This window comes from Trachemys scripta, chromosome 24 (assembly GCF_013100865.1).
Source record: "Trachemys scripta elegans isolate TJP31775 chromosome 24, CAS_Tse_1.0, whole genome shotgun sequence".
Classification (NCBI taxonomy): domain Eukaryota; kingdom Metazoa; phylum Chordata; order Testudines; family Emydidae; genus Trachemys; species Trachemys scripta.
The window spans coordinates 5,989,664-6,016,291 of record NC_048321.1 but is presented as its reverse complement, the minus strand read 5'-3'; the positions used below and the strand labels follow the sequence as shown (position 1 = coordinate 6,016,291).

General features: G+C 43.6%; 1 protein-coding gene across 10 annotated transcripts in view; it reads right to left on the bottom strand.

Moving 5' to 3' along the window:
* The window catches only part of POGZ (pogo transposable element derived with ZNF domain), a 70,852-nt gene extending 44,281 nt beyond the window's left edge, over nt 1–26,571 (bottom strand). For 7 of the 10 annotated variants that reach the window (XM_034756306.1, XM_034756307.1, XM_034756308.1 and 4 more), the window contains exons 1-3: nt 26,433–26,571; nt 14,239–14,363; nt 12,132–12,290 (exon numbers count right to left, since the gene is read on the bottom strand). In XM_034756306.1, coding sequence (XP_034612197.1) covers nt 12,132–12,290; nt 14,239–14,362 — 283 coding nt within the window. In that variant the 5' untranslated portion in view covers nt 14,363; nt 26,433–26,571. The remainder of the gene's footprint in view (nt 1–12,131; nt 12,291–14,238; nt 14,364–26,432) is intronic. The other 3 variants (XM_034756314.1, XM_034756315.1, XM_034756316.1) reach the window with 1 other exon arrangement.
* Nucleotides 26,572–26,628: the final 57 nt, after the last annotated feature.

The window sequence follows — 26,628 nt, the reverse complement described above, 5'->3', positions numbered from 1 at the left end:
GGGGGGGGGGGGGGTGGTTTACTTGTGTTTGTGCCGCATGTTAACCGGGAAACTGCAGCCCCCTCCTTTTACATTGAAACCCCATTTTAAATGGACAACCCAATTCATCCTTGAGATGGGAAATGCGCTGCTGTTTGCAACCTTTCCCGCATGTTAAGAAGGTTAAATAAGCCAAAACACTGTGGCCTACGATGGCTGCCTGCAAGCCGAAATATGCGACCTTGTAATGAAAGAGTGTACCCATTGTTCCCTAAAATGTGTCTTTTTTAACCACCTCTCCCTTCTCCTCCACCAGCTGCAAATGTTTCTCCTTCGCAGAGGCTCGTGAACATTAGAAAGAGAAAACGTAAGACGAGGGACGAGATGTTCACGGAGCTGCAGATGTCCTCCCACGCTGATAGAGCACAGCAGAATGCGTGGAGGCAGTCAATGTCGGAGATGAGAAAAGTCCAACATGAACGAGAGGAGAGGTGGCGGGCTGAAGACGATAGGTGGCGTCAGCTTGCAGACAGACGGCAAGAGGCAATGCTCCGTCTGCTGGAGCATCAAAGTGATATGCTCGAGCGTATGGTTGAGTTGCAGGAAAGGCAGCAGGAGCAGAGACCGCCGCTACAGCCCCTGTGTAACCAACAGCCCTCCTCCCCAAGTTCCATAGCCTCGTCACCCAGACGCCCAAGAACACGGTGGGGGGGCCTCCGTCCACCCAGTCACTCCACCCCAGATGATCGCCCAAGCATCAGAAGGCTGGGCTTCAATAAGAGTTAAAGTTTTAAAATGCAGTGTGTCCTTTTCCATCCCTCCTCCCCCACCCATCCCTGCTACCTTGGCAATTATCCCCCTACCTCTGTAAGGAACTAATAAAGAATGCATGAATGTGAAAAAACAATGACTTTATTGCCTCTGCAAGCGGGAGGGGAGGGGAGGGTGGGGTGGGGTGGTTGGTTTACAGGGAAGTAGAGTGAACCGGGTCGGGGGGGGGGGGGTTGGAGGGTTCATCAAGGAGAAACAAACAGAAGTTTCACACAGTAGCCTGGCCAGTCACAAAACTCGTTTTCAAAGCTTCTCTGATGCGCACCGCGCCCTGCTGTGCTCCTCTAACCGCCCTGGTGTCTGGCTGCGCGTAATCAGCGGCCAGGCGAGTTGCCTCAACCTCCCACCCCGCCATAAATGTCTCCCCCTTACTCTCACAGATATTGTGGAGCGCACAGCAAGCAGCAATAACAATGGGGATATTCTTTTCGCTGAGGTCTGAGCGAGTCAGTAAGCTGCGCCAGCGCGCTTTTAAACGTCCAAATGCACATTCCACCACCATTCGGCACTTGCTCAGCCTGTAGTTGAACAGGTCCTGACTCCTGTCCAGGCTGCCTGTGTATGGCTTCATGAGCCATGGCATTAAGGGGTAGGCTGGGTCCCCAAGGATCACGATAGGCATTTCAACATCCCCAATGGTCACTTTCTGGTCCGGGAAGAAAGTCCCTTCCTCCAGCTTTCGAAACAGAGCAGAGTTCCTGAAGACGCGAGCATCATGTACCTTTCCCGGCCATCCCACGTTGATGTTGGTGAAACGTCCCTTGTGATCCACCAGGGCTTGCAGCAGCATTGAAAAGTACCCCTTGCGGTTTATGTAGTCGGTGGCTTGGTGCTCCGGTGACAAGATAGGGATATGGGTTCCGTCTATGGCCCCGCCACAGTTTGGGAATCCCATTTCAGCAAAACCATCCACTATTGACTGCACGTTGCCCAGAGTCACTACCCTTGCTATCACCAGGTCTTTCATTGCCCTGGCAAATTGGATCACAGCAGCCCCCACAGTAGATTTGCCCACTCCAAATTGATTCCCGACTGACCGGTAGCTGTCTGGCGTTGCAAGCTTCCACAGGGCTATTGCCACTCGCTTCTCAACTGTGAGGGCTGCTCTCATCTTGGTATCCTGGCGTTTCAGGGCAGGGGAAAGCAAGTCACAAAGTTCCATGAAAGTGCCCTTACGCATGCGAAAGTTTCGCAGCCACTGGGAATCGTCCCATACCTGCAGCACGATGCGGTCCCACCAGTCTGTGCTTGTTTCCCGGGCCCAGAATCGGCGTTCCACGGTATCAACCTGCCCCAGTAACACCATGATTTCCACATTGCTGGGGCCTGTGCCTTGTGAGAGGTCTATGGCCATGTCAATTTCCTCATCACTCTCGTCGCCGCGCTGCAATCGCCTCCTCGCCTGGTCCGGGTTTCGCCTTGGCATGTTCTGGCTCTGCATGTACTCCAGGACAATGCGCGTGGTGTTCATAGTGCTCATAATTGCCGCGGTGATCTGAGCGGGCTCCATGATCCCAGTGCTAGCTATGGCGCCTGGTCAGAAAAAAGGCGCGAAAGTAGTATCTGATGGACCAGGAGAAGGAGGGCGGGAGGGAGGGAGGGCCGAGTGACGACATGGCGTACAGGTACAGGAACAGGGAGAAACACAAACAACTGTCACACAGAATGGTCCCCCCAAAGATTAAACTGGAAACCCTGGGCTTAGCAGGCCGTTGATTTCACGGAGGAAGGGGAAGCAAATGAACACAGAACAAATCTATTTTTTACATCTTAAGGTGGCAGCCGACGCTGCAGCATGAGTGACAGCCATACCAGTATGACGATGACGGATACCAATCATAATATGCCATCATCTGCCAAAAGGCAAGGGGCTGCTGCTGTGTAGCAATGCAGCCCCACGTCTGCCAGCCCCACGTCCGCCAGCACCCAGCATCGCCCTCGGCCTCTTCTGGGTGCTTAGCAGACAATATTGGGCAATTGGCAGAAAATAGTATATTATGACTGGTAACCGTCATCATCGAAACAGTAGCATGTCTGCCCAGGTGGCCATGATTGACAGCCATACCAGTACGACGACGACGGGTACCAGTCATAATATACCATCGCCTGCAAGGGGCTGGTGCAATGCAGCACTACGGCTGCCAGCCCCACGGCTATCACTCATGCTACACCGTCTACCGCCAAAAGGCAGTTAGCAGCTGCTGCTGTGTAGCAATGCAGTCCCACGTCTGCCGGCACCCAGAGGACATATGGTGACGGTGAGCTCAGCTGAGCTGAGCGGGCTCCATGCTTGCCGTGGTATGTTGTCTGCACAGGTAACCCAGGTAAAAAGGCGCGAATCTATTGTCTGCCGTTGCTGTGACGAGGGGGGAGGGGCCTGACGACATGTACCCAGAACCGCCCGCGACACTGTTTTGCATCATCCGGGCATTGGGATCTCAACCCAGAATTCAAAGAAAAGGCGCGAACCGCTTCTCGGCTCGAGCTGTGGCGCAAACGTAGTATCTGACGGCCTAGGGGAAGGAGGGAGGGGGGCCGAGTGACGACATGGCGTACAGGCACAGGGAATTAAAATAAAGAACGGTGGCTGTGCATCAGGGAGAGACACAAACAACTGTCACAGACTGGTCCCCCCCAAAGATTAAACTGAAAACCCTGTTGACGGAGGGAGGGGGAAGCAAATGAATACAGAGAAAATCTATTTTTTACATCTTAAGACGACGGTGCAGCGTGACTGATAGCCCTCGGCATCTTTCTGGGTGCTTGGCAGCAAATACTGGGCGGTGTATGACGATGGTCTTCAGGCCTATTGCACGAGCTGCTGCTCAGGGAAGACTCTGCTAACGTGCGATGACCCGACTTGTAATAGGCCGGCTAACAGTCATAATACACCATTTACTGCCAAAAGGCAAGCCCCACGGCTGCCAGCACCCAGATCGCCGATGAAGGCTACCAGTCTACTGCACCGTCTACCGCCAAAAGGCAGTTAGCAGCTGCTGCTGTGTAGCAATGCAGTCCCACGTCTGCCGGCACCCAGAGGACATATGGTGATGGTGAGCTCAGCTGTGCTGAGCGGGCTCCATGTTGTCTGCACAGGTAACCCAGGTAACCCAGATAAAAAGGCGCGAATCTATTGTCTGCCGTTGCTGTGACGGGGGAGGGAGGGGCCTGACGACATGTACCCAGAACCGCCCGCGACACTGTTTTGCATCATCCGGGCATTGGGATCTCAACCCAGAATTCCAAGGGGCGGCAGAGACTGCGGGAACTGTGGGATAGCTGTGGGATAGCTACCCATAGTGCAATGCTCCGGAAGTCGACGCTAGCCTCGTACTGTGGACGAGGTCTGCCGACTAGAGCACCTAGAGCATTTTATTGTGTGGACATACACAATCGGCTGTATACAACCGATTTCAATAAAACCGGCTTCTATAAATTCGAACTAATTTCGTAGTGTAGACATACCCTTAGACTTTGGCAGGACTATCATAGAATCATAATAATTTCAGATGTGACAAAAAACTATTCTAATTCAGTTTCTGTGGCTCCAACCTGTTAGAAGATATTTGGAATCACTTGGATAGTGACCACCCCCTAAGTTAAAAAAAAACAAACAAATTTTTGATACTCTTCTAGCAAGTTCAGATTTACTGATTAACGCGTATTTCTAATAGACTTTTAAAATATTGAATATTATCAATCAGTAACCCGTAAGCTTTAGTTTATTAGTGTTAATCTAATTAGCATGTCAATACCACAAGGATTTGTATTTTTTTTTGTGATTGATTTAAAGTATCTCCCTAATCAACCTTTATCATTAAAACTATTAAATATTTATCACAAATATACTATATAGTGATTCTTAAATATATATGGTATTTTTTCAATAAATGAATTACTACTTCAAATAAAGATATAGCACCTGTCCTATTACCTACACATCTGATCAATTTTTCTATAAAAAAAATTGGTATCTGATTATTAAGTAGATTTATTGGACACTGAATAATAATAACCGTGCATTTATACAGCCCCTTTAATCCCAAAGGATCCTAACACTCTTTATTAACGTAATACATTGAAATACAAAGTATAGAGAGAAATTGCTTTAGCCACTTCTGAAATTAAACACGGCAGCTGCTTAACAGCACACCAATTTTAGGATAGGAAGTGAAGAAGAATACCATTATTCAATTCAAACAGCAGGAAAAGTTCAAGGAAATAATATTATTCAAATTTAAAATTGGCCAATGCACCAGTTTAATATCTCTACTCTTCCAAAATGCAGCACTGGTTCTTTAGTGACCGCAAGTGGTCAAGACCTTTGTTTTATACCACATCTGAAAGACTATACAACTGGCAACAGCAGTTCCCCTAACATGCTGGGGCACTGGATTCAGCATTGAATTAGAGAAAAGAGAAGCATCTACTCCACTTCCAGCAGAAGAGGTTATTCAACTTGTGCAGTAACAGAGGTTTTCCGAAATGTGTCCCCCTCTGGGTGGTCCACTTCAGGGGTCGGTGCGTCCCGGCACCACTGATCAGAGATTTTCAGTAGCAGTGCCCAGTTGGGATGCGCTTGTGCAGTAGTTGTCTCACAGTATCACTGGCGCTTCATCTTAGCACTCGTGCGGCCCGACCCCCTCGGTTCCTTCTCTACCACAGAGTCCTTTCTGCAAACTCTAAAGTAGAGGGAAGGAGGGCAGGTAGTGGAGCACCCACAGGGAAAAACATCTTGAAGAACCTCAGTTACTGCACAAGGCGAGTAACCTGCTCTTCTTCTTCTTAAAGTGCTGTCCCTGTGGGTGCTCCTCTTCAGGTGACTGTAGAGCAGTACCCCATTATGGAAGGATGGGTTTCAGAGTTGGCTGTACAGTTGAGGCTAGTACCATAAGGCAAAATATTGTATTGGCCTCTGAACTCTGAGTTATTATGTAGTGGTTTGTGAACGTGTGTACGGAATCTCAAGGGGTAGTTTGGCATATTTCTCTGACTGGAACATTATGTAAGAATGCGGTCCAGGCAGAAATTGATCTAGTTGAATGGGCTCTGATCCCTGTCTGGGTTCTATATTCTGTTGCTGGTAACATAAATGGATGCAATTCAAAATCCATTTTGATAGTCTGTTTCAAAATGGCTGTGCCCTTTGATCGTTCTTGGTGACTTATGGAAAGGTTTCATTCTATCTAGGTAAAATGCTAATGCTCTTCAAACATCTAGAGTGTGGAGAATAGATTCCTGTGTAGACCCAGCTCGCTTAGGATAAAACGCAGGTAGATGGATAGGCTGACTGAGATGGAATGATGAAGATACCTTTGGTATGAATTTAGGGTGTGGTCCCATAGTCACTTTGTCTTTAAAGAATATGGTACAAGGAGGATGGGCCATGAGGGCCCCAATTTCACCCACTCTACGTGCTGAGGTGATCGCGACCAGGAACGCTACCTTCATTGATAAATGTAGTAAAGAACAGGTAGCAAGTGGTTCGAAAGGGGCTCTGGTAAGACCTTGGAGGACTAAGTTTAGGTCCCATGCTGATGTAGGGTTGCAGACTTCAGGGTACATGTTCTAAATGCCTGCAAGTAAGTGTTTCATAATGGGGTGCATGAAGGCTGAAAAACCATCTATCTTGTGGTGGAAAGCATCTATGGCTGCGAGGTATATCTAAGTGAATTAATAGATAACCCCAAGTGTTTCAAATGCAACATGTGCTCCAAAATCGAATGTATCGGCGCTGTAAGTGCTGATATGTGGCTGTCATGACACATTGAGGAGGCTCTCTTATATTTATGGAGGTAAGTGGTAGGCATGGTAAGTTTCCTGCTGTTTAGCAACAACTTTTAAACCTCTCCCAAACAGGTTAGTTTGTCGTGATGGAACCATAGAGGAGCCATGCCTTCAGGTGGAGTTTTCCCAGATTCGGGTGAAGAGCTTGACCCTCATCCTGAGAGAGAAGATCCCAACGGAGAAGAAGGGTGTATGGGGTGCAAAGTGCAGTTCAAGTATGGAAACCATGTCTGTCTGGGCTATGTCGCAGCTATCAGTACAATCCTGGCTCTGTTGGTCCGTATCTTGTATATCACTCTGGATAATAACGGTACCAGTGGGAATGCGTACAGGAGGGGCACATTCCATTGGATGACAAAGGCATCTCCTAGGGATTGCGGTCCTAGTCCTGCTCATGAGCAAAACCGCGGACATTTGCGGTTTTGTGATGTTGTGAACAGACTGATGTGCGATGACCCCCACATGAGGAATATGTGTTGTGCGATGTCATTGTTCAGTTCCCATTCGTGTTCTTGGGGAAACTGTCTGCTCAATGTGTCTGCCATTGTGTTCTGTTGGCCCAGGGAGGTACGACGCAGTAATGGCAATATTGTGGATAATGCACCAGTTCCATAATTTTATGGCTTCTGTGCACAGGAATGAGATCGTGTTCCTCCCTGCTTGTTTTGTAGAACATACAGGCTACGTTGTCTGTCATTATTCCTAGTGATTTGTTTCTTATCATTGGTAGGAAATGTTGGCACGCGTTTCAAACTGCTTGTAGTGTAATAACGACTCCACGAGAGACCATTTCCCTTGGATTGTGTGTTGGTTCAAGTGTACACCCCATCCGATCAGTGAGGCATCTGGATGGATGTTGGGTCTTGGTGAAACGGGACACCTGCGCACATATTGCATGGGTTTATGCACCATTGTAGTGACTGTATGACTTTTGGGGGTAGTCTGTTTAGACTGTGCTTGCGTGGTAGGTAGACTGTGCTCAGACATCCCTGGAGACCGCGCACGTGTAGTCGTTCGTGCTTGGTCACAAAGATAGAGGTCACCATGTGTCCTAATAGTTGTAGGCAAGTGCATGCAGAGACCCTTGGACTGTTTGTGACTACGGATAAAAGAGTGGTCATTCTGGAGAATCTGTTCAATGAAAGCTTTGGCTTCTATCGAGTCTAGGTAAGCTCCGATGAATTCTAGTTGTTGAACCAGAACTAAACTAGATTTCTTATCGTTTATTTGTAACTGTAGGGTATGGAAAAGTGTCATACTCTTCTATGTGAAGTGTATTGCTTCTGCTCGAATGTGACCCTTCAACAGACAATCGTCCAAGTATGGGAATATCATAATTCCCTGTTTACGTAGGTGTGCTGTTACTGTGACGAGGGTATTGGTAAAGACTCTTGGAGCCATTGAGAGTCTGAATGGTAACACCATGTATTGAAAGTGGTATCTCCCAACTGTGAACCGTAGGAATTGTCTGTGTGCGTGGTGTATAGCAATATGAAAATATGCATATTGTAGGTCGAGGGCTGAAAACCAGTCCCCTTCTCCCAATGCCGGAATTATTGACTTCAGCATAACCATTCTGAATTGTATAAATCTGTTGAATCTTGTGAGATCTAAAATGGTCTCCATCCTCCATTTTTCTTTTGAGTCAAGAAGCAGTGGGAGGAGAATCCCTTCCCTCTGTGTTGTACTGGAACATGTTCCATGGAACCTAGCTGTACAAGATAGTTTACTTCTTCTCATAGATGATGCTCGTGAGAAGAGTCCCTGAAGAGGGATGAGTAGGTGGGATGGAGATGAAAGGGATGGTATAACCAGATCATACTATCTCAATACCCAGTGATCTGTGGTGATGGATGCCCACACTCGGTAAAATGGCCTTAGTCAGTGGCCAAACATCTGGATAGGTTGTGTAATATGTGCTGGTTGTTAGGGGAGGTCGATCAGACCCTCGAACAAATTGTCAACTTGCATCTTGGCCAGTGGTGCCTGTGACGCAGGTTCACTGCATCCACCACCAAGGAGTTTGGTTGAGGGGGCGAGAATAGGAAATCCGTACCTTTATTGGGCACGTAATATTTCCTATCTGCCCCTTTGCCCGTGGGGGGTATGGTAGCTGGAGTTTGCCATACTGATTCTGCAGTTCCAGCAGGGCACTATTAATTGGTAGTGCTATCCTTGTCAATGATGCTGGGTGTAATATTTTTAAGAGCTGATGTTGCTTTTCAGTCACCTCTTCCAGAGGGATGTTCTGACTTTGTGCAACCCATTTGAATAAGTCTTGGAATTGTTTTGAGTCATCTGCGACAGTAGGCGGAGGCAGCATTACCGCCTCATCCAAAGATGAAGATGGGTTATGGGCTGGTGAGCAGCCTTGAGTACTGGAATCCTCCAAATCCTCGGAATCCTCATGCGCCTCCGAGGGCTCAGTGGCTGTCACTGTAGAAAGGCAAATCTATTGCCTCTGTGGGGTGCGAGGTCTTTGGGTCTGAGATCTGTAGACCTCCCATGGGTCCCATTGCACCCAGTGCATTCGGAATGGTATAGGTGGGCACATCCATGGGTTAGCCAGCCATAGAATCATAGAATATCAGGGTTGGAAAGGACCTCAGGAGGTCATCTAGTCCAACCCCCTGCTCAAAGCAGGACCAATCCCCAACTAAATCATCCCAGCCAGGGCTTTGTCAAGCCAGCCCTTAAAAACCTCTAAGGAAGGAGATTCCACCACTTTCCTAGGTAACCCATTCCAGTGCTTCACCACCCTCCTAGTGAAAATGTTTTTCCTAATATCCAACCTAAACCTCCCCCACTGTAACTTGAGACCATTACTCCTTGTTCTGTCATCTGCCACCACTGAGAACAGTCTAGATCCATCCTCTTGGGAGCCCCCTTTCAGGTAGTTGAAAGCAGCTATCAAATCCCCCCTCATTCTTCTCTTCTGCAGACTAAATAATCCCAGTTCCCTCAGCCTCGCCTCATAAATTATGTGCTCCAGCCCCCTAATCATTTTTGTTGCTCTCCGCTGGACTCTTTCCAATTTTTCCAGGTTCTTCTTGTAGTGTGGGGCCCAAAACTGGACACAGTACTCCAGATGAGGCCTCACCAATGCCAAATAGAGGGGAATAATCACATCCCTCAATCTGCTGGCAATGCTCCTAATGATACAGCCCAAAATGCCATTAGCCTTCTTGGCAACAAGGGCACACTGTTGACTCATATCCAGCTTCTCGTCCACTGTAACCCCTAGGTCCTTTTCCGCAGAACTGCTGCCTAGCCACTTGGTCCCTAGTCTGTAGCAGTGCATGAGATTCTTCCATCCTAAGTGCAGGACTCTGCACTTGTCCTTGTTGAACCTCATCAGATTTCTTTTGGCCCAATCCTCTAATTTGTCTAGGTCCCTCTGTATGCTACCCCTACCCTCCAGCATATCTACCACTCCTCCCAGTTTAGTGTCATCTGCAAACTTGCTGAGGGTGCAATCCACGCCATCCTCCAGATCATTAATGAAGATATTGAATAAAACTGGCCCCAGGACTGACCCTTGGGGCACGCCACTTGATACCAGCTGCCAACTAGACATGGAGCCATTGATAATTACCCATTGAGCCTAATGATCTAGCCAGCTTTCTATCCACCTTATAGTCCATTCATCCAGACCATACTACTTTAACTTGCTGGCAAGAATACTGTGGGAGACCGTATCCAAGGCATCAGGGCATGTCCCTGTGTAACCAGTCCCTGGTACTTGTGTGCGATGGCGGAGGCTCGGTGCCTGATGGACAGGAGTGCCTCTTCTAGGTCATCTTCCTTGTCACTTGAAAATTGCTGGGCATTAGGTGAGTCCATCTGTACCAGTGCTATCGGCACTGGAGAACCGTCGGTGCCGAGTATAGGTGACTCAGGCTTGGATGCTATCTCAATGTCAGTTGAGTGAGTGAGGAAGCGCAGTGCAATGGGCATCGGTGCCGTGCTTTTATGTGCAGATGCCTGTGAGGTCGGTCCTGCCCGCTTGTGTGTAGCCTTGGTTGGTGCTGACTTAGTGCATTCAGGCATCGGCTCCGTAGCATGTGGCACCAGTGGAGGTGGCATGGTAATCGGAGGCGCTATTGGCACCATGTTCTTCCTCGGGGTATTCGATGCTGTGGAAGAGGAGGCCAATTTGTGCCTACTACTTGACTCCTTATCTCTGCCAAAGAGGTCCCAGTATGGATGGTGCCGGAGGTGCCTGGAGCATCAAAAATACTCACCCCACTGGCCATCAGCACCGAAGGTAGTGATTATGCTACAGACCATTTCCTCTTCAGCAGTTCTCCATGGGTTGGAGATGCTGCCCTCTTCCTCGATTTTCTGGAGGAAAGGGAACTCGCCCTGTCCAGTGGAGAGGCACCCGGAGAATCCCCGATGGGGTTTTTCCAAGACAGACGGTGGTGTTAGGGATTTCTCCATAAGGATCCTTGTAAGTCTGAGATCCCAATCCCTCCTCACTCTGGCTGTAAAGTTGCTCCAATGGTTGCATTTTTGAGGGATGTGTGTCTCCCTCAGGCAATTGATGCACTGTGAGCCTCCAACGGAGACAGGCATAGTTTCCTTACACAAAGTATAGCGTTTAAAACCAGGGAAGCCTGGCATTTTCATTGTCCAATTTTGTCATGGTACAAGGAGATAGAAACGAAGAGGAAGGCTCTCAGAGATTTGTTTTTTTTGTTTTGTTTTTTTTTTAAATGGGGAAAGTCTAAGTCAGGGGTCGGCAACCTTTCAGAAATGGTGTGCCGGGTCTTCATTTATTCACTCTAATTTAAGGTTTCACGTGCCAGTAATACATGTTAACGTTTTTAGAAGGTCTTTCTAGAAGTCTATAATATATAAATTAAACTATTGTTGTATGTAAAGTAAGTAAGGTTTTAAAAATGTTTAAGAAGCTTAATTTAAAATTAAATTAAAATGCAGAGAGTCCCCCAGACTGGTGGCCAGGACCTGGGCAGTGTGAGTGCCACTGAAAATCAGCTCGCGTGCCACCTTTGGCGCCCGTGCCATAGGTTGCCTACCCCTGGTCTAAGTCATTAAATGGAAACCTAAGACTAACTATGAACTAACTACTGGGAATTAAACTTAACAATAAGATTACAAATCATTTTCTAGGTAAATTTCTGACACAGCCGATGGAGTTCTGTCCGCAGCCAAGGACAGTTGAGAAGGAACTGAGGGGGTCGGGCTGCGCAAGCGCTAGATGAACTGTCAACAGTACTGCAAGACAGCTACTGCGCATGAGCATCCCGACCAGGCACTGCTACCAAAAATCTCCGATCAGCGGCACCGGGGTGCACCAACATCTGAAGTGGAGCACCCATAGAGACAGCACTCAAAGAACCTACGCTTTTTAAAAGAGGTCTCCCATCCAAGTACTAACCTGACCCATTCCTACTTAGCTTGTGAAATCTCACAGGCTCACAAGCACAAGAGCATATAGCTACCATTATGGCCTAACATTCCCCCCTGAACACCCACACCCATAACATATTGAAAGCATTTCTGCTTACCATTGTTGTTTGCAAACAGCGTCACTAGTGTCTTCTTAGCACTGTCACTGTTTTGAGCCCCACTGCTACTGACCGATGTAGCTGTAGAGAGATTACCTCCTATGGATGCATGGGCAACAATCGGCAGAGGGGCAGAAACAGGCTGCAGACTCACTGAAACTGCCAGGAAGGAATTTCATAGTCACATTTAGAAAAATGACACAGACACTACAATGTTTGCAGAGATGCCATAACAGCATGCTGTTTGGGCATATTGCTATTGTATTACACTAAGTAAAACCTGTAGTTTCAGGTATCCTGTTTTCTAAGCCCAGTATTTCCTACCAAGCAACACAAGCAAAAAAGGCATTTGGCCAGTTCAAGGCCAGTGTTACTTATTGATTATTCCCCATCCCCTACTGGATCGTTTTCTCTTTGCTGATGCCACTCTGTCTGCCACAGAAATCTTCCTCTGGCTCTGCTCCGGCCGGAAGAGCATGAAGAAGCAGATGGCACCAAAAAGCAGCAGAACTACACCCTCCCTGTTGGAGACACTGTCTTATCCTACTCACCTACCAACATACCCAGCATCTACTAGCTTGTGGTTTCTTGTTAAAGCCTTGGTGTTGAATCCTTCCCCAAATATCTCATGTTAACAACAAGATGCAAAAAGCAGCTAGTCAAAAGAAGTTAAAAAATTAGCTGCCAAGAACACCTCCAGAGCACTGCATAACAGGATTAGAACCTAGGTTCATAGTAGTTAAAGAGGCAATAGGCCAACTACCCTTGAACTAGAGCATGAGATAGTCCCTAAAAGTACCAGATATTAAACTGATGCTATTCTTGATCTTAGCCAAAAGGCCAAGAAAAAGCAATTCAAATGGCCAAACAAAAGACTAATTTATTAAATATGCCAGTCTGTTCCACCCACATGCACAGCTAGGAAAGGACTTTAAAAAAACAACAACAACCCACAACACACTCCAGACTCAAGAATTTGGGATGAACCAGAAGGATAGTGAGTAAATATTTTTTGATTTTATTCATGTTACTTCTACTCTTGAATTTTAAATCAATCATCGAGTGATAATTACCCAATTTCAATATTTATTACTTTATACCCAGCCCCATTCAGCATGTTCATAACAGCTCAAGTCAATATTTACGATGCATCATTCTTATACAAATACCTAGATTGGGTAATTATAACGAACTATTAAATCAAAACTGAAAAATGAGAAGTGTTGTATCTACCTATTAAGTCCCTTTAAATTAGTCTTAACATTTCTCTTAAAGAAAAACAACAATATAATAAAAAGATATTCTAATCACCAAATTTAATTATAAACAGTAAGGACTTGAGATCCTTCAAGCATGCATGTTTTGAAGTCAATAGAACTACTTAGGTGTTTAAAGTTAAGCATACATGCACTTGCACGATCAAGGCCAAAATCAGTTAAAATAGTGAAATAAAGTGATTTTTAAAAGTAATTAACAACTAACAGGTTGCCATCTTGACAGCCTGACAATATAGGCTAGGACATAGGAAATGCAGTCTGCTGTTGAAATTAGTGGGAGAGTCAGCTTTTCAAAGCTGTTGGAATGAGCATACTACTTAACAGTAATATTTGCAAAAGTATTTGTAAAATGTAAAGCACTATATACACACATACCCACAATATTATTTAATATATGATTCTTACATAAGTTATAAATTGGGTACTTTTTAAAACAATCACTTTGGTTGATTTAACAATAGATGAACAACTGTTAACCAAAGTTTCCTCCCCCAAAAAACAAATCATACCTTCAAATAACTTTGAAAATCTCAGTACATTAATTCCATTGTTAAACTGCATTTCCTGCCTCTTAATAAGCAGGAGGTCCAGTCTGCTGAAGTATCACCAGAATGTCAGCTCCTGCAGAGCCATATGAAAGCTCTGTTCACAGTTACGTATCAGGAATTTCTAACTATTCAGAAAATTTATATTTTAATATATCTATTATATGATAGCTAAATATTTACTGAACAGCACATAAAGGGAAACTTCAATGATTAGTTAAATATAAATACTGTGCTATGCAACATCCGTATCTTGCACAACTCTATACTAAAATAGCTTATTACCCGTAGCAGTTTTATCAACTGAATTATAATCTTCAACAACAGAATCTTCAATCACGTCACTGATTTTCTGCCATGGCTCCAGCTCCTCCTCCTCACATTCCATAAAAAGGTCGGTGTCTGCCATCCTGTAAAGGGAAGAGAGGAAAGCCCCTTTATTGGGTGTTGAGAAAACTAGATTTCATCAGACAGCAGAAGTCTCATAAAACAAAGAATCCTAATTCCAGATCCACTAGTAATGTCCATTATTTCTTCACTGGGGTGGGGGAAAATGTGAAACTTGGAACTGCAAATTACTTTTTTCTTTCTTGTGTTTTAGAATTTAATCCACATGCTACTTGAAATGGATTTGTTTGTTCCCATTTCAAAAAGAAAAATTTTACCTTAAAACATCAGGATTTCAAATGTTTACATTTCTGTTTCAGTACTGCCAACCATAGGGGCCAACTTCCTCAGTTCCCAGGGGGTGCCTGCCCAGATTCCGCCCTAGGCCCCGCCCCCACTCCACCCCTTCCTCCAAGCCTCCACTCCTGCCCCGCCTCTTCCCGCCCGATCGCACCTCTTCCTGCCCCTGCTCCTGCCCCCAGTGCCTATGCTGCCAACCTTGATGGTTCAAAAATCATGACCCAGAATCCCCAAATTCATCAAATTTATTTTTAAAAAATCAGGAGATTTAAAAAATAAGAATGATTTTTGGTCTATCTTCTGGTTTTTGAGCACTCCCTGACTACCCTCAGTATGTGTGTGACAACTGCAGGCTGAAAACTTCAATCTTAAATGCATACAAGATGTGCACACACAAAAATGCAGGCCTCTGCTCCCCAACCCTGTCCAGAATCCTCCTCAGCTCCCCACTAGCAGACTTTCACAGCCACTAATTCCCCAGCAGGCTCCTATAGCCATCTCTGTCAACACTATGCTTCCTTGTGGCAAAGAGTTCCACATGTCGATTATAAGCTAGTTTTTAAAAAAGTGGATTTCCTGTTAACAGTCTTATAATCATTTCCTTTCCAATTCACTGAATGATTTTATATTATGATAATTTTAAATTGGAATGCCTAATTTACTTTCTCTACACCACTCATTTTCTATACCTCTATCATGTCCCCTTATCTATATTTTGTCTAAAGTAAACAATTCCAAACATTTTAATCTCTCCTCATGTGGAACTCTCTCCTTCCTGATAATCATTTTTGTCACTTTTCTCTGAGCTCCAATTTCTTCTACATCTTTTTGAGATACAGTGACCAGAAGTGAATACAGCTGAAGGTGTACCATGGATTTATACAGTGGTAATATATTTTTCAGTGTTATCCACTCCATTCTTTACACATCCTAACATTTTGTTTGCTTTTTTGACCACCATTGCACATCAGAGAGAAATTCTCACTGAGCTGTCTACAACAATGGCCACGTCTTTTTCCTGTGTGGTTATACTTAATTTAGACCTCAGTGACACATATAGGAATGCAATACTAACACTTATAGATTATACATCTTTAAGTTATCTAAACATTCAGACCAGCAAGCCAGTATTAAAACAAGATGGAAACTGCTTTACAGTTTTTGATATTAGCCTCTAGCATCACAAAGAATGTCTCTTCTCAGATGGTAAGAGAAGTGTCAGTATCAGGCCTCCAAAAAGCTGGTTTTCATTATTACTGTTCAGTTCTACATATAGGTCTCCAATAGGGCTTTACACCTTGATAACTCCTGGGCCAACCAAAATGGAAGCATCATTCTTGTAGAACTAGCTCTGCATTGTTTCATTTAGCAGGAATTAGGAGTCTCTAAACTCCATCTTGACATGTGGTTCACCAAAAAATTCAATTCAATTTAATGGCACATTTATGGCCATGTCTACACTAGAAAGCTTACAGAGGCACAGCTGTACTGATACTGATCGCTTGTGGAGCTGCTCTATGCCGATGGGAGAGAGCTCCCCCGTGGACATAATAAAACCACCTCAATGAGCGGCGAGAAGCTCTCCCAATGACACAGCGCTGTGCACATCACCACTTAAGCTGGTGAAACTTATGTCGCTGGGGGGGGGGGGGGAAGTTTCACACGGGGATAGTGTAGACATGGCCTTAGAAATCTTTAACTCAAACCAGTAATTTCAAAAACTGTATTGCATTTTTTTAAAGAAACTAGAGGTTTTAATAGGTTACCGTGAAAACTTATTTCCTAATCTTCAAGCTTGCTTTATTGATGTAACCTATTGTCCTTTCCATCTACTATAGACCCACCTGAATGGGCCGAAAGCAGAACAAGTGGCAGTTCTGTAGCATAGCTAAATGAGGCTTCACACTTGCAGAAAGGATTTTTCTCCTCTTGATTATGTTTTGGTGGAAGAGGAGACTGTTGTGATTGCATTTTGTCATCTCTACTACCATTTGACAGCCATTCAATCTGATGAGAAACATTCTGAGACAGATTGGCCAAAGTAAACAGCTGACAATAGAAGACAAGCAAGAAAGTAATCCAGCTCATTTACAGGCAATTTGTGTTATCAATAGCCACAGAAGTAGAGCTGACCAGAATGCTTAAATACAGAGCCAGGTTTTCATTAACTTGCTGCTGTAAGGCAATTTTAATTTTATACAGTATACCATAGATTAAGTAATCATACTGGGACTAAACTGTAAATGTAACTCAGATCATTGAGCTACAGTCATTTTATTCCTAATACAATCAAAGTTCTAGCCAAACAAAAGTTGTATCTCTCACAAACTTCAGGACATAACTCACTCGAAAGCAACTGTCCAAACGAGAATGGTTTTTAATGCATCCAAATATTCAGTCATGATTGCTTATGAGTTATCTGTTTGCTGGGTGATGTTAATAGATCACAGACCTGGGTGGGGTCAATTGGTGTACTAAACACCTTCCATTCAGGCTAAATGAGGGAACCATTAAATGATCCATTGTTTACGGATAATTGAAACAATGGAAACCATCACCTGTGAACTGAAGCAGCATGGCAAGCCTGAACAGTGACTGGACCATGCTGGCTAAGGGGTCTTCCTGAAGGCTGATCGCAAATGCAGGGATTGAGCATCCTGGTAGGTACTGAGGGGGGATGTAAGTGTCTGAGAGAGATATGCAGAAACTCTCTGAAGTGGTGAAGGATACATCCAGAACCAGCATGGCCCTTAGAGAAGCCTAGGAAGAGAGCTTTTAGGTTAAGTGCTGCTGACTGGAAAGGGGCTTGGAACTGTGGACAAAAGAAACCATTTCCCGTTGTTTGGTTCCTCCTGGGTTCAGGGAAGCAGAATGTTGTAATTCTTTGTAAATAAACAGGATTGCATCAAAGATACCTGACTCTATCATCAATTTCTCCTCCTAAAAGAAACATCCCTCAGAACCCTGAAATTTGGCTATCACTTCCGTCAAAAAAGGGGTAACAATACTGACTTGAATGGGACTTCTTTAAAAAAAAAAAAGAAAAAGAAAAAGAAGAAGAGATTGGGTAGTAAGCGCATGAACCAACTCCACAGAGTAAAGTTATACATAACTGTTTGCAGGACTAAAGCCTAAATAAGACTATACACAAGGAAACAATGAGTTATGGGATACAACAAATACTCTGCAATTATATTAAAAAACAGAGGAACTCAAGAGGGTTAGGTTGTTAGGGCAACACAGTGGTGGTATGTGGTTAAGCATGAAAATCAACTTGGGGAAAGTACTGAACCATTTTATCTTTTAATATTAGTTCATAGACCTGATTAGAAGCTTAACTAGGTCACATGCAGTTTTATTCAGAGTAATAGCAGTAGCCCCCACTTTTCTCCACTTTCATATCTGTACGATAGCAGGGTACTGAGGTAAAAAAACAAACTGTTGCACATGACTAGAGATATGGGCTTCGTCTAAATATCTTTTTTTTTTAATCATTCTTAAAACATATGTTTATGTATTTAAAAATATAACCTGAAGTGACAACTCTTTGCAAAATTAATAGATTAATATAAAATAGGCATTAAACCTGAAACAAATATCTATTAGTAGGAAAACAGATTGTCATTACATATTGTGAGAAGTTTACATGGCATAGATCTGTGACATCCTTTTATTTAAAAAGGGGGGGGGGGAAAATGTGGCACTTGGTGTAAAATGTAGTGTTCATATTCCATTGGGGAAGAGTAGGCTTAAAGAACTGGATACACTGTTTCAAAATTGTAAATTTTCATCAGCAAGCACTCAGCAGCCAAGTTTTGTGCAGCTCCATCCGTGACATTTTATTTTAATTATTTAAGTAGATAAATTTGCATGTCAGTACAAAGCAGTTTTGAAAACATTGTGGATTTAGTGCTCATGAAAAGTGCTGGATTGACACTAGATTTCCTTTACAAGGTTTCCCAAGGAGAGAAGCAGATGTGGGGAGCCATGTGGCTCCTGGGCAGGAGGGAGGGTGTGGCGGTTGCTATAACCGGCCATGTCTGAGCAAGGATCATTCACATAAGTAAGGGTTTTCAGGACTGGGCCTTTCCTCATCTCATCTATTTATGATATTTTGGGTTTTTTTACTCTTCACTTCTTTCTCTTTTAATCAAAGAATGTTTACAGGATACCAGGAACTCGAGACAAGTATGTTAAGTTACATGACAAAGACAGGTCATAACTCCACTGGGAGGTAAGTAAAAGAAAAAGAACAGAATGAGGATTTGAAATTGTACACATTCATCAACAAAATGGCTACTACTGCTTTTCTTGCATATCTAGCAAATAACAAGCAAGTGCATTTATGTAGCTGTTGCTATGAGAATCCATACTAAGAAAAATGATCAATTCACCCCAATAGTTTACTCTTTTTTCTCCTGACAAGATAATGAACAAAAAGTTCATAAATTTAACATACTTTTTCAGCCAGGTTGTTCCAGTTTAGAACAACCAATCTCCTTTACATCTGTTTAACCATGTGTCCATTCAGTAACCCCGTTACTCCATATGTCCACTGAACTCATACAAATATTTGCTTAAAAGAAGCTTGTTCGGTGAATAAAAAAACCTGGTAACCAATGGGAAAATACAACAAATGAACAGCTGACTGGTAAAAATAATAAGTCAATCTTAATTGTCAAATAAAACATTAGAAAAAAATCCATAACTCATCATCATGCACTTGACTAATTGTACATTAGAGTTAGTATGTTAGGCTTCGGTATTCCTTTAAAATGAATTAAACAAGTGTTTTTCATAAGAACTTAAGTGAAGATCTCTCACAATATGGAACCAGCTCCAGTATCACTTTCAGGGGAAAACTATTTTTCTTAAGTAAATTATTCTGTTGAATTATATCACCTCTGCTATTTCTATTATTTAAGCATCACTACAGAGCACTCATCAACATAGTATCTGAGCATTTCAGAAACATTACTAATGTATTTATCTTAATAACCCCAGGAGGTAGGGAAATATTCTCCTAATTTTAAAGATGCTAAGACTCAAAGTGACTTGCCCAATATTCCACAGGAAGTCTTTGGCACAGCCAGAAACAGAATCCAGGTCTCCAAAGTCCTAGTCCAGTGCATTAACCACAAGACCAAACTCCCCCTCATTCAAAATAAGAATCATTTCTGGATGACAAAAGATAAGGAAACACACCCTGACAAATAAAACAAAAGAAGGCTCTGCAGCATCAATCTACCTTTAAGCTCTGCATAGCAGGAAAAAATAAGACTTCATATGTCCTAAATACAATTTCTTTATTTCATTTGGTACAAATTTATAATAATTACATTTGAACTTATTTTAAAAAATCCAAAATCGTGAGATAGATCTATACATGTTTCTAGTAGATCATTGTCTCAATTAACAAATGCCTGCATATTTGTGATTTTAAATATTCATCCTCTTAGAAACATCTAGAAAAGAATTCCATGCAATAAAGCTCCACTGAGATAATAAAAGAATGGTGACACTTAAAACAGTAACCATTTGTTTGGAGTCATATTACTCCGTACTAAATGAGCAACAGTGCCTAGACATTATATTGATGGGCACTTTATAAATATTTAAGACAGACAGTCAGATCTGTAAACTAAAGCATGCATGGTACGTCTATCCAGTAAGGTAAAAGCTATGAAGTTTAAAATTACATTAAGGAAATCTTTCCACACATTATTAAGAATACATAATTCAACACCTCATAATTATTCAAAAGACGAAAAGACGCTAAGGTAAAACGTTAAAGAGACTGTAGCTACAAGCTTCCTTTGACACTAACTTGCATTAAGTGCGTGGTATTTCATCTGTTCATATCAACTCAACTAAGAAAATGTCTTCTCTCTTCTACAATGTAGCAGCTTTGTTTTTCATAGCTTTGATCTTGAATATTTTTGTAAGTAAGAAGCCCTTGCTCAATAAAATGATTAATCCCAGTGATAAATACTCTACATTTAGCTTTTCAGCCCATAACTGGCAGATTGCTTGCTTGCAAATATGGATGCCAAAAAAAACCCCCCCAACAATCACTAAATGTGCTAAATATACTACGAGAAATAAAACATTTTAGATGCATTTCCCCCCTCCCCCCTGCTGTCAGCTGAAATGTGGGAAAAGACCTTTATAGTGTTGAAAGCCAGTGTGTATTAATTATACATAATTAATTGGCACAATTACAAAATATGGCCCCTTTGGCTTATGTGGACCAACATGGCTCATATTCATCTTTACCACAAGGAAAAAAATCATTAAGCCAATGGTCATTATGTTCTTGTATTAAAAAGGTTAGCATTTGATTATACATTCTGCTAAAACAGCTACCTTCACTGGTGGAGAGCCAGCAATAAAAATTTGAATTTGCATCCAAGTAGACAGATTACCCTAAATTTGAGAAAGGTCTTTTTTCCTTCTCGCCTAGCAGCAAAAAGCTGCTTGTCTCTTTTCTAATTTCAACTGAAATTTGGCATCTGATCTAGGCTCCAATTGTAGTTATTAAAATTAATGAACTGCCATCCTGTACAATTAGATAGATATAAAATGTAACAATTATGAACTGCCATTTTTCTCCAGAAAGCTTGAGGAAAAGGCTAGGAAAAAGAAGAGTTTTTCTTTTAAAAATTTAGTGCTATTTTTAAACCTTCAAAAAGCATCTCACCAAACAAAATTCAGTTAATTCAAATCCTACCACCAAAAAGTCCACGAATTAAGGATCTGATTCTCAACTAATATAACTTTTACCTTAGTGTAGCTCTATTAACTTCAATGTAGTTAGCAGTAATTTATACAGATGTAAGTAAGTGAAGAGAATCAGGTCCCAAATGTGTTTATCAGAAGCACCTGTGGGTACTGGATTCTACATGACAGCTGTAGACTAAGGCAGCTGTGGCTCACTGAATTGATATCTAGGTCATGAGATTATATATTTACTATAAAAAGAACAGGAGTACTTGTGGCACCTTAGAGACTAACAAATTTGTTAGTCTCTAAGGTGCCACAAGTACTCCCGTTCTTTTTGCGGATACAGACTAACACGGCTGCTACTCTGAAACCTATATTTACTATTTCTCTCTCAAGTCTATAATACTTGACACAAAATGAGTTACACCCCCAGATCTCCCCATACAAAAACTTTTTAAGGACCGCAAATTCAAGATTCTCTCTACAGTATTCTTGAAAGCTTGCATGACAGGACATGCTATTAGTATATAAGCTTTATTTAAAGTTTTTAATTTAAAAACATAAATCTATATAAATCAGCACGTTAGGCTACTGCTGGTGGCCCACTTTCTGCTAAATAGTGACCTCATCTCCAACACAGGCAGTCTTGGGGACAGAATATCGGATCACAAAGTGAATATCCATCCTACTATATGGGGGGGTTAAAAAACAACTTTATTTTAAGATTAAATAATATTTTCTATTTTTATAGTGTCATTTATTCCAGAAATTCAAAGCTTTTTACAAACATTAATTAATCCTCACAACATCCACATGAAGTAGGGAAGTATTTTTATAACCATTTTATAGATGGGGGAAACTGAGGCAAGGAGATGTGAATTGACTTGCCGAGTATCAAATATAGCAATTTATATAAGAGAATTAAAGAGAATCAAGGAGCTTTGACTTCTGGTCCCCTGATGAAACCACTAGTTAATACTTTCTCACTCAACATAAAGCCCTCCTCATTATTAAAACCAGAATCAAAGCAAAATGGAAACAGATTTCCAGTCTCTGACCTTTCAGCTCCCCCAAATTAATTAATTGCAAATTATGTCATTTTAAACAACATTCACCACCACTAATGCTCACAAATGTGGATTTTAATTAAAAAAAAACTTTATTCACAAATACAACAAACATGGTGAGAAGTACTTGACTTCATATAAATTTACAGGGTATAAAATGAAGACAGTTATCTTTTAAAACAAGGGAACCTGCAGGGATGATCAATCTAAGTATTGGACCATATCATGTTGTTAATTAATTTTTTAGACAAAATTCTGCATTGATTCCAACGGGGATCTTACACTCATGGCCCATTGTTTGCAATTTAAGATTGAATGCTCTTCATGGAAATAACACAACACAGCAAACCTATAAACCCTGATTTAAAAGTCTGGATTTATTTCTCCCCAAAGAATATGGCAGGATAATTTTAATTTGAACACAAAGAGATGGAATCCTGCAAGTCTTAGGCAAAATATCCATTGAAGGCAATGGGCCCTGATTCATCATTGCCCTGCAACCCCTCTTATGCCAACTAAGATAAACTGGTGCAAAGGAGGTGAAAGCCTCTCCAGGAGATCTTTGCAACCGCTCTCAGGCTCTCAATCAGAGGGCATTCTGGGATGGGGACAGGAGAGGAAGTGTGTCAGGGGCAGGAGGCATGTCCAGCACACACCTGTGCCCTGATGATTCTGTGCCTACAAAAATGTCCACAGAGGCCACTGAAGCAGATGCATGATTTGGGCCGTCCTAGCTAAGAATAGGGTTGAATTAGTAGATGCACAAACTGCCTTCTCTCTGTCCCCTCACTAGTGTAAAGTCTAATCCAATGAGTTTTGACTAAGAATTGCAAGATTTGACCCAAAATTATCTGTATCCCAGAAGATTAATTTTTAACACTAAATTATATAAGCTTTGTGCACATTCCTTGCCAAACAAGTTCATCACCATTTTTTTACACTAGTCTGGATTTGCTACCAAGGATTTTATTCAAGAGCACTTATAATATATCCCAGCTAATATTTCAGTCCTCTCCCGCAATTGTTGTTTTTCTCTCAGTGTGAAAAAATATCATCTGCATTAATATGTAATTGCCACTTACATTTTCTTTCCCATTTACTAAAAAACAAGACCAGGATAGGCCTGAAAACAAAATAAAGTTTAAAAAAAAATTGAACCCCCTCACTTGAAAAACAAAGCTAAAACCCTAATGATGCTTCATTTGGTTCTTTATCAAGGACAACGTTAGACATAAATGGAATGCATAAATGCATTGAGTCAACCACTCTCCCTCCTCTAAGCCCATCTATTCTCTCCAACCCACCTCCCTTCTTGCCTCCACAACTGTCATCTTGTTTCTTGTCTTCTGCATGTCGTCTTCCTATTTTGATGGTAAGCATTCAGGGGCAGGGAACATGTTTTATCTTTATAAGAGCTATGATAATTGATGGCACTGGAATTTTTCTTAATAACATATAATAAATTAACCCCATGATTAGGGCAGGATATATTCCTCTGCTATTAGGACAAATCCTGCAATCCTCACTCTGGCAAAACGCCCATTGACTTCAAGGAGTATTTTGCCAAGACAGCATATTGGACATAAAACTGATACCAGACTGGATATTAGTCGAAAAGCAAAGAATCTATAATGGGTTTTATATGATGTTTTAATTGTTGTCGATATCACTATTTTGACCCTTTTTACAGCACCTCAGGTGAAGTTTGGAGGGGTGGGAGAGTTGTTTGATATGTCAAAGTCTAACAATTACCGCCTCTAGGGCAAGGCAAATTTATTTTTCATTGGCTGACGTGGTTCATTTTAGTTCACTGGCTACCAGGATTACTTTAAAGGGCATATTAAAATGTGTACAAATGTTATCACTTTGGTTTGTTACATGTTTTATTAAAGGCTTTCAAGTGTGGGATAGTTATTGTACATTAAATTATCATCTGCTCTTACATTTTGAACTGGAAAAGAAAAAAATATATTTAACTTGCTTTCTGACATACTTGTGCATCTAGACTAGCTTTATATGAGACCCCAAAATTATAAGAGATCCAGGCTATGGGAGAGACTTGCTGGGAGACTAGGCCTGCCCATGAACAGCAAGTCTGTTCAGTCTAGGTTCTTATAACATGCTCATCAAATTTGGCACTGATCTTGCAAATGGCTCTGTGCAGGAGGACTTACAAAGAACCCCACTGACTTCCATAGGGCTCTTTGTGGATTCAGGGGTCTGGCCATATGAACCCAGTTGAAAAATAAGGGGAGTAATTAGTGTCTGGGCATTTGTGATGTGATGCTCATAACTACTAACAATGTATCCATACATACACATAAGCAGGGGCGTGAGGGGGGAGAAAAACCAGAACATTTGCAGAACCCCAACCCAGACTGGGACTCCAAGCAGATAGGGGCCGGAGGCCATTTGGAATGATGTGATGGGTGGATGAACCAGGTAGTGTCTTGTGTAATTCACACTGCTGTGTGATTTAGAAATGTGCATTGAGATACACCTTGTGAGGCAGATTGTTAATTTCTGTGACCTCCAAACTACTGGACAGCGGGTAGTGGGATATGGATCAGGGCCATTAGTCTCAAATGCCTGCAGGATGTCCACCAAAAGGAGTGGCAGCCTCACAAGAATAAGTCACTTGTGCCCTGCTTGATGTGACTTGGTGACAACAACTGCTGCCAAGTTCACAAAGCAGAGAGCTTGTTGTTGGTGCATGTGAGATGTTGATATCTGTATCCATCCCCATATATTCTTCACGCCACAACCTGGTGAAATGGGGTAAGCAGAGGGCAAGTTAAAAGATGCCCTAATGGCAGGTGTCTGAGGTTTCTCAGACACCCACCCAAAACAGACGCTCTGAAGGGGGAAAAGCAGCGAGGAAGCTAAATGGTTCCACCTCACGCTGGGAGGAGCGAAAAGCACGTTATGGGGACCTCCAGGTTCATTGAGGCAGCCAGGCGGAGGGGAGCCATGCTCTCTCCCTGGAGGGAAGTGGCTTGCAGGCTAAGGAGACCCAACCCCCTCCACTCTGGGGAGCAGCAAGTATGGCCAGAGCAACCCCTCATTGAGGCACTCAGGCCAAGGGGTACCCTCTGAGAGTGACAGCCAGGCTAAGGGATCCCCCTCCTTTCTCTGAGGAGAGCGGCGGGCAGGCTAAGGGGACCCCATCGTTGAGGTGGGTAGGCAAAGGGGGGGCTCACTCTGAGGTCAGGGGGAGCAGCAGGAAGGCCAACCCCCCCTCACTCTCAGCAGGGCAACTAGGTGGACTCCCCCAGTTCATTTTCAATAAAAAGAGTGGGGATGACACCTTCCCCACAGGAATAAAAACAGACTAGCTTCCATTTATTGCGGCTGCTTGGGAAGAAAAGGTAGAGAAAATAATCCCTGTGCCCAACATGGCCGCCCACCCAGCAGCAGCCCTAGGAAGGGGGTGGGAGGCAAGGAGACAAGGGAATCTACAATCCTTCTCCCCGCAGGGACGGGAACCAGCATGAGGGGCGCGTGGGAGGCACTTTAGGACGGCGCATGGGTTGCTCGGTGCACTGTTTAACCCGTTATGTTCGTCTCCAGCCAGCCGGGAGAAGGGGGGGGGGGCTGACGCGGAGGGAGCAGCCAGGGCCGCATCACTCCCCTCCCCTCAGAGGGAGGAGAGGGTATGCGGATCACTCCGCCTCCCCAGTCAGCGAAGGCGAGAGAGCGAGCAAGGAGATATTCCGCCGCCCAGCGGGAGCAGCTCCTCCCCCCTCCCCTCAGGAACCCCGATCCCTTCCTCCCTCCCTCCCCGCGAAGCGCGTCTGGCGGCCGCTTTGTGTACGGCGCGCGCTGCCCACCCCCCACCCGCTCACAGACCCGGGCGGTTCGAACCGGTTCCAACGGTCACCGCCACCCGCATTCTTGTCGTGCGCGCGCGCCGCCAACCTCTCCCCCCGCGTGACCCCCCCCCCGAGTCAGATTGATTCTGCAGCGTCCGCCCCCCCACATAACGGACTCGCGCCAACTCACCTTTCTCTCCGTCTCCCGCCGCCGCCGCCGCCTCCTCAGCCGAGCTTGGCTCGCTCGCACACGCTCTTAAAGTGACACGCACCCCACACAACCTCTTACAGGGCGAAGTGGCCGGGAGGGGAGGGCAGGTTGCATGAGCTCCCCCCAAATATTTTTGCCCCCCCTTCCGAAAAAAAACAAGCTGCGGGTTGATACA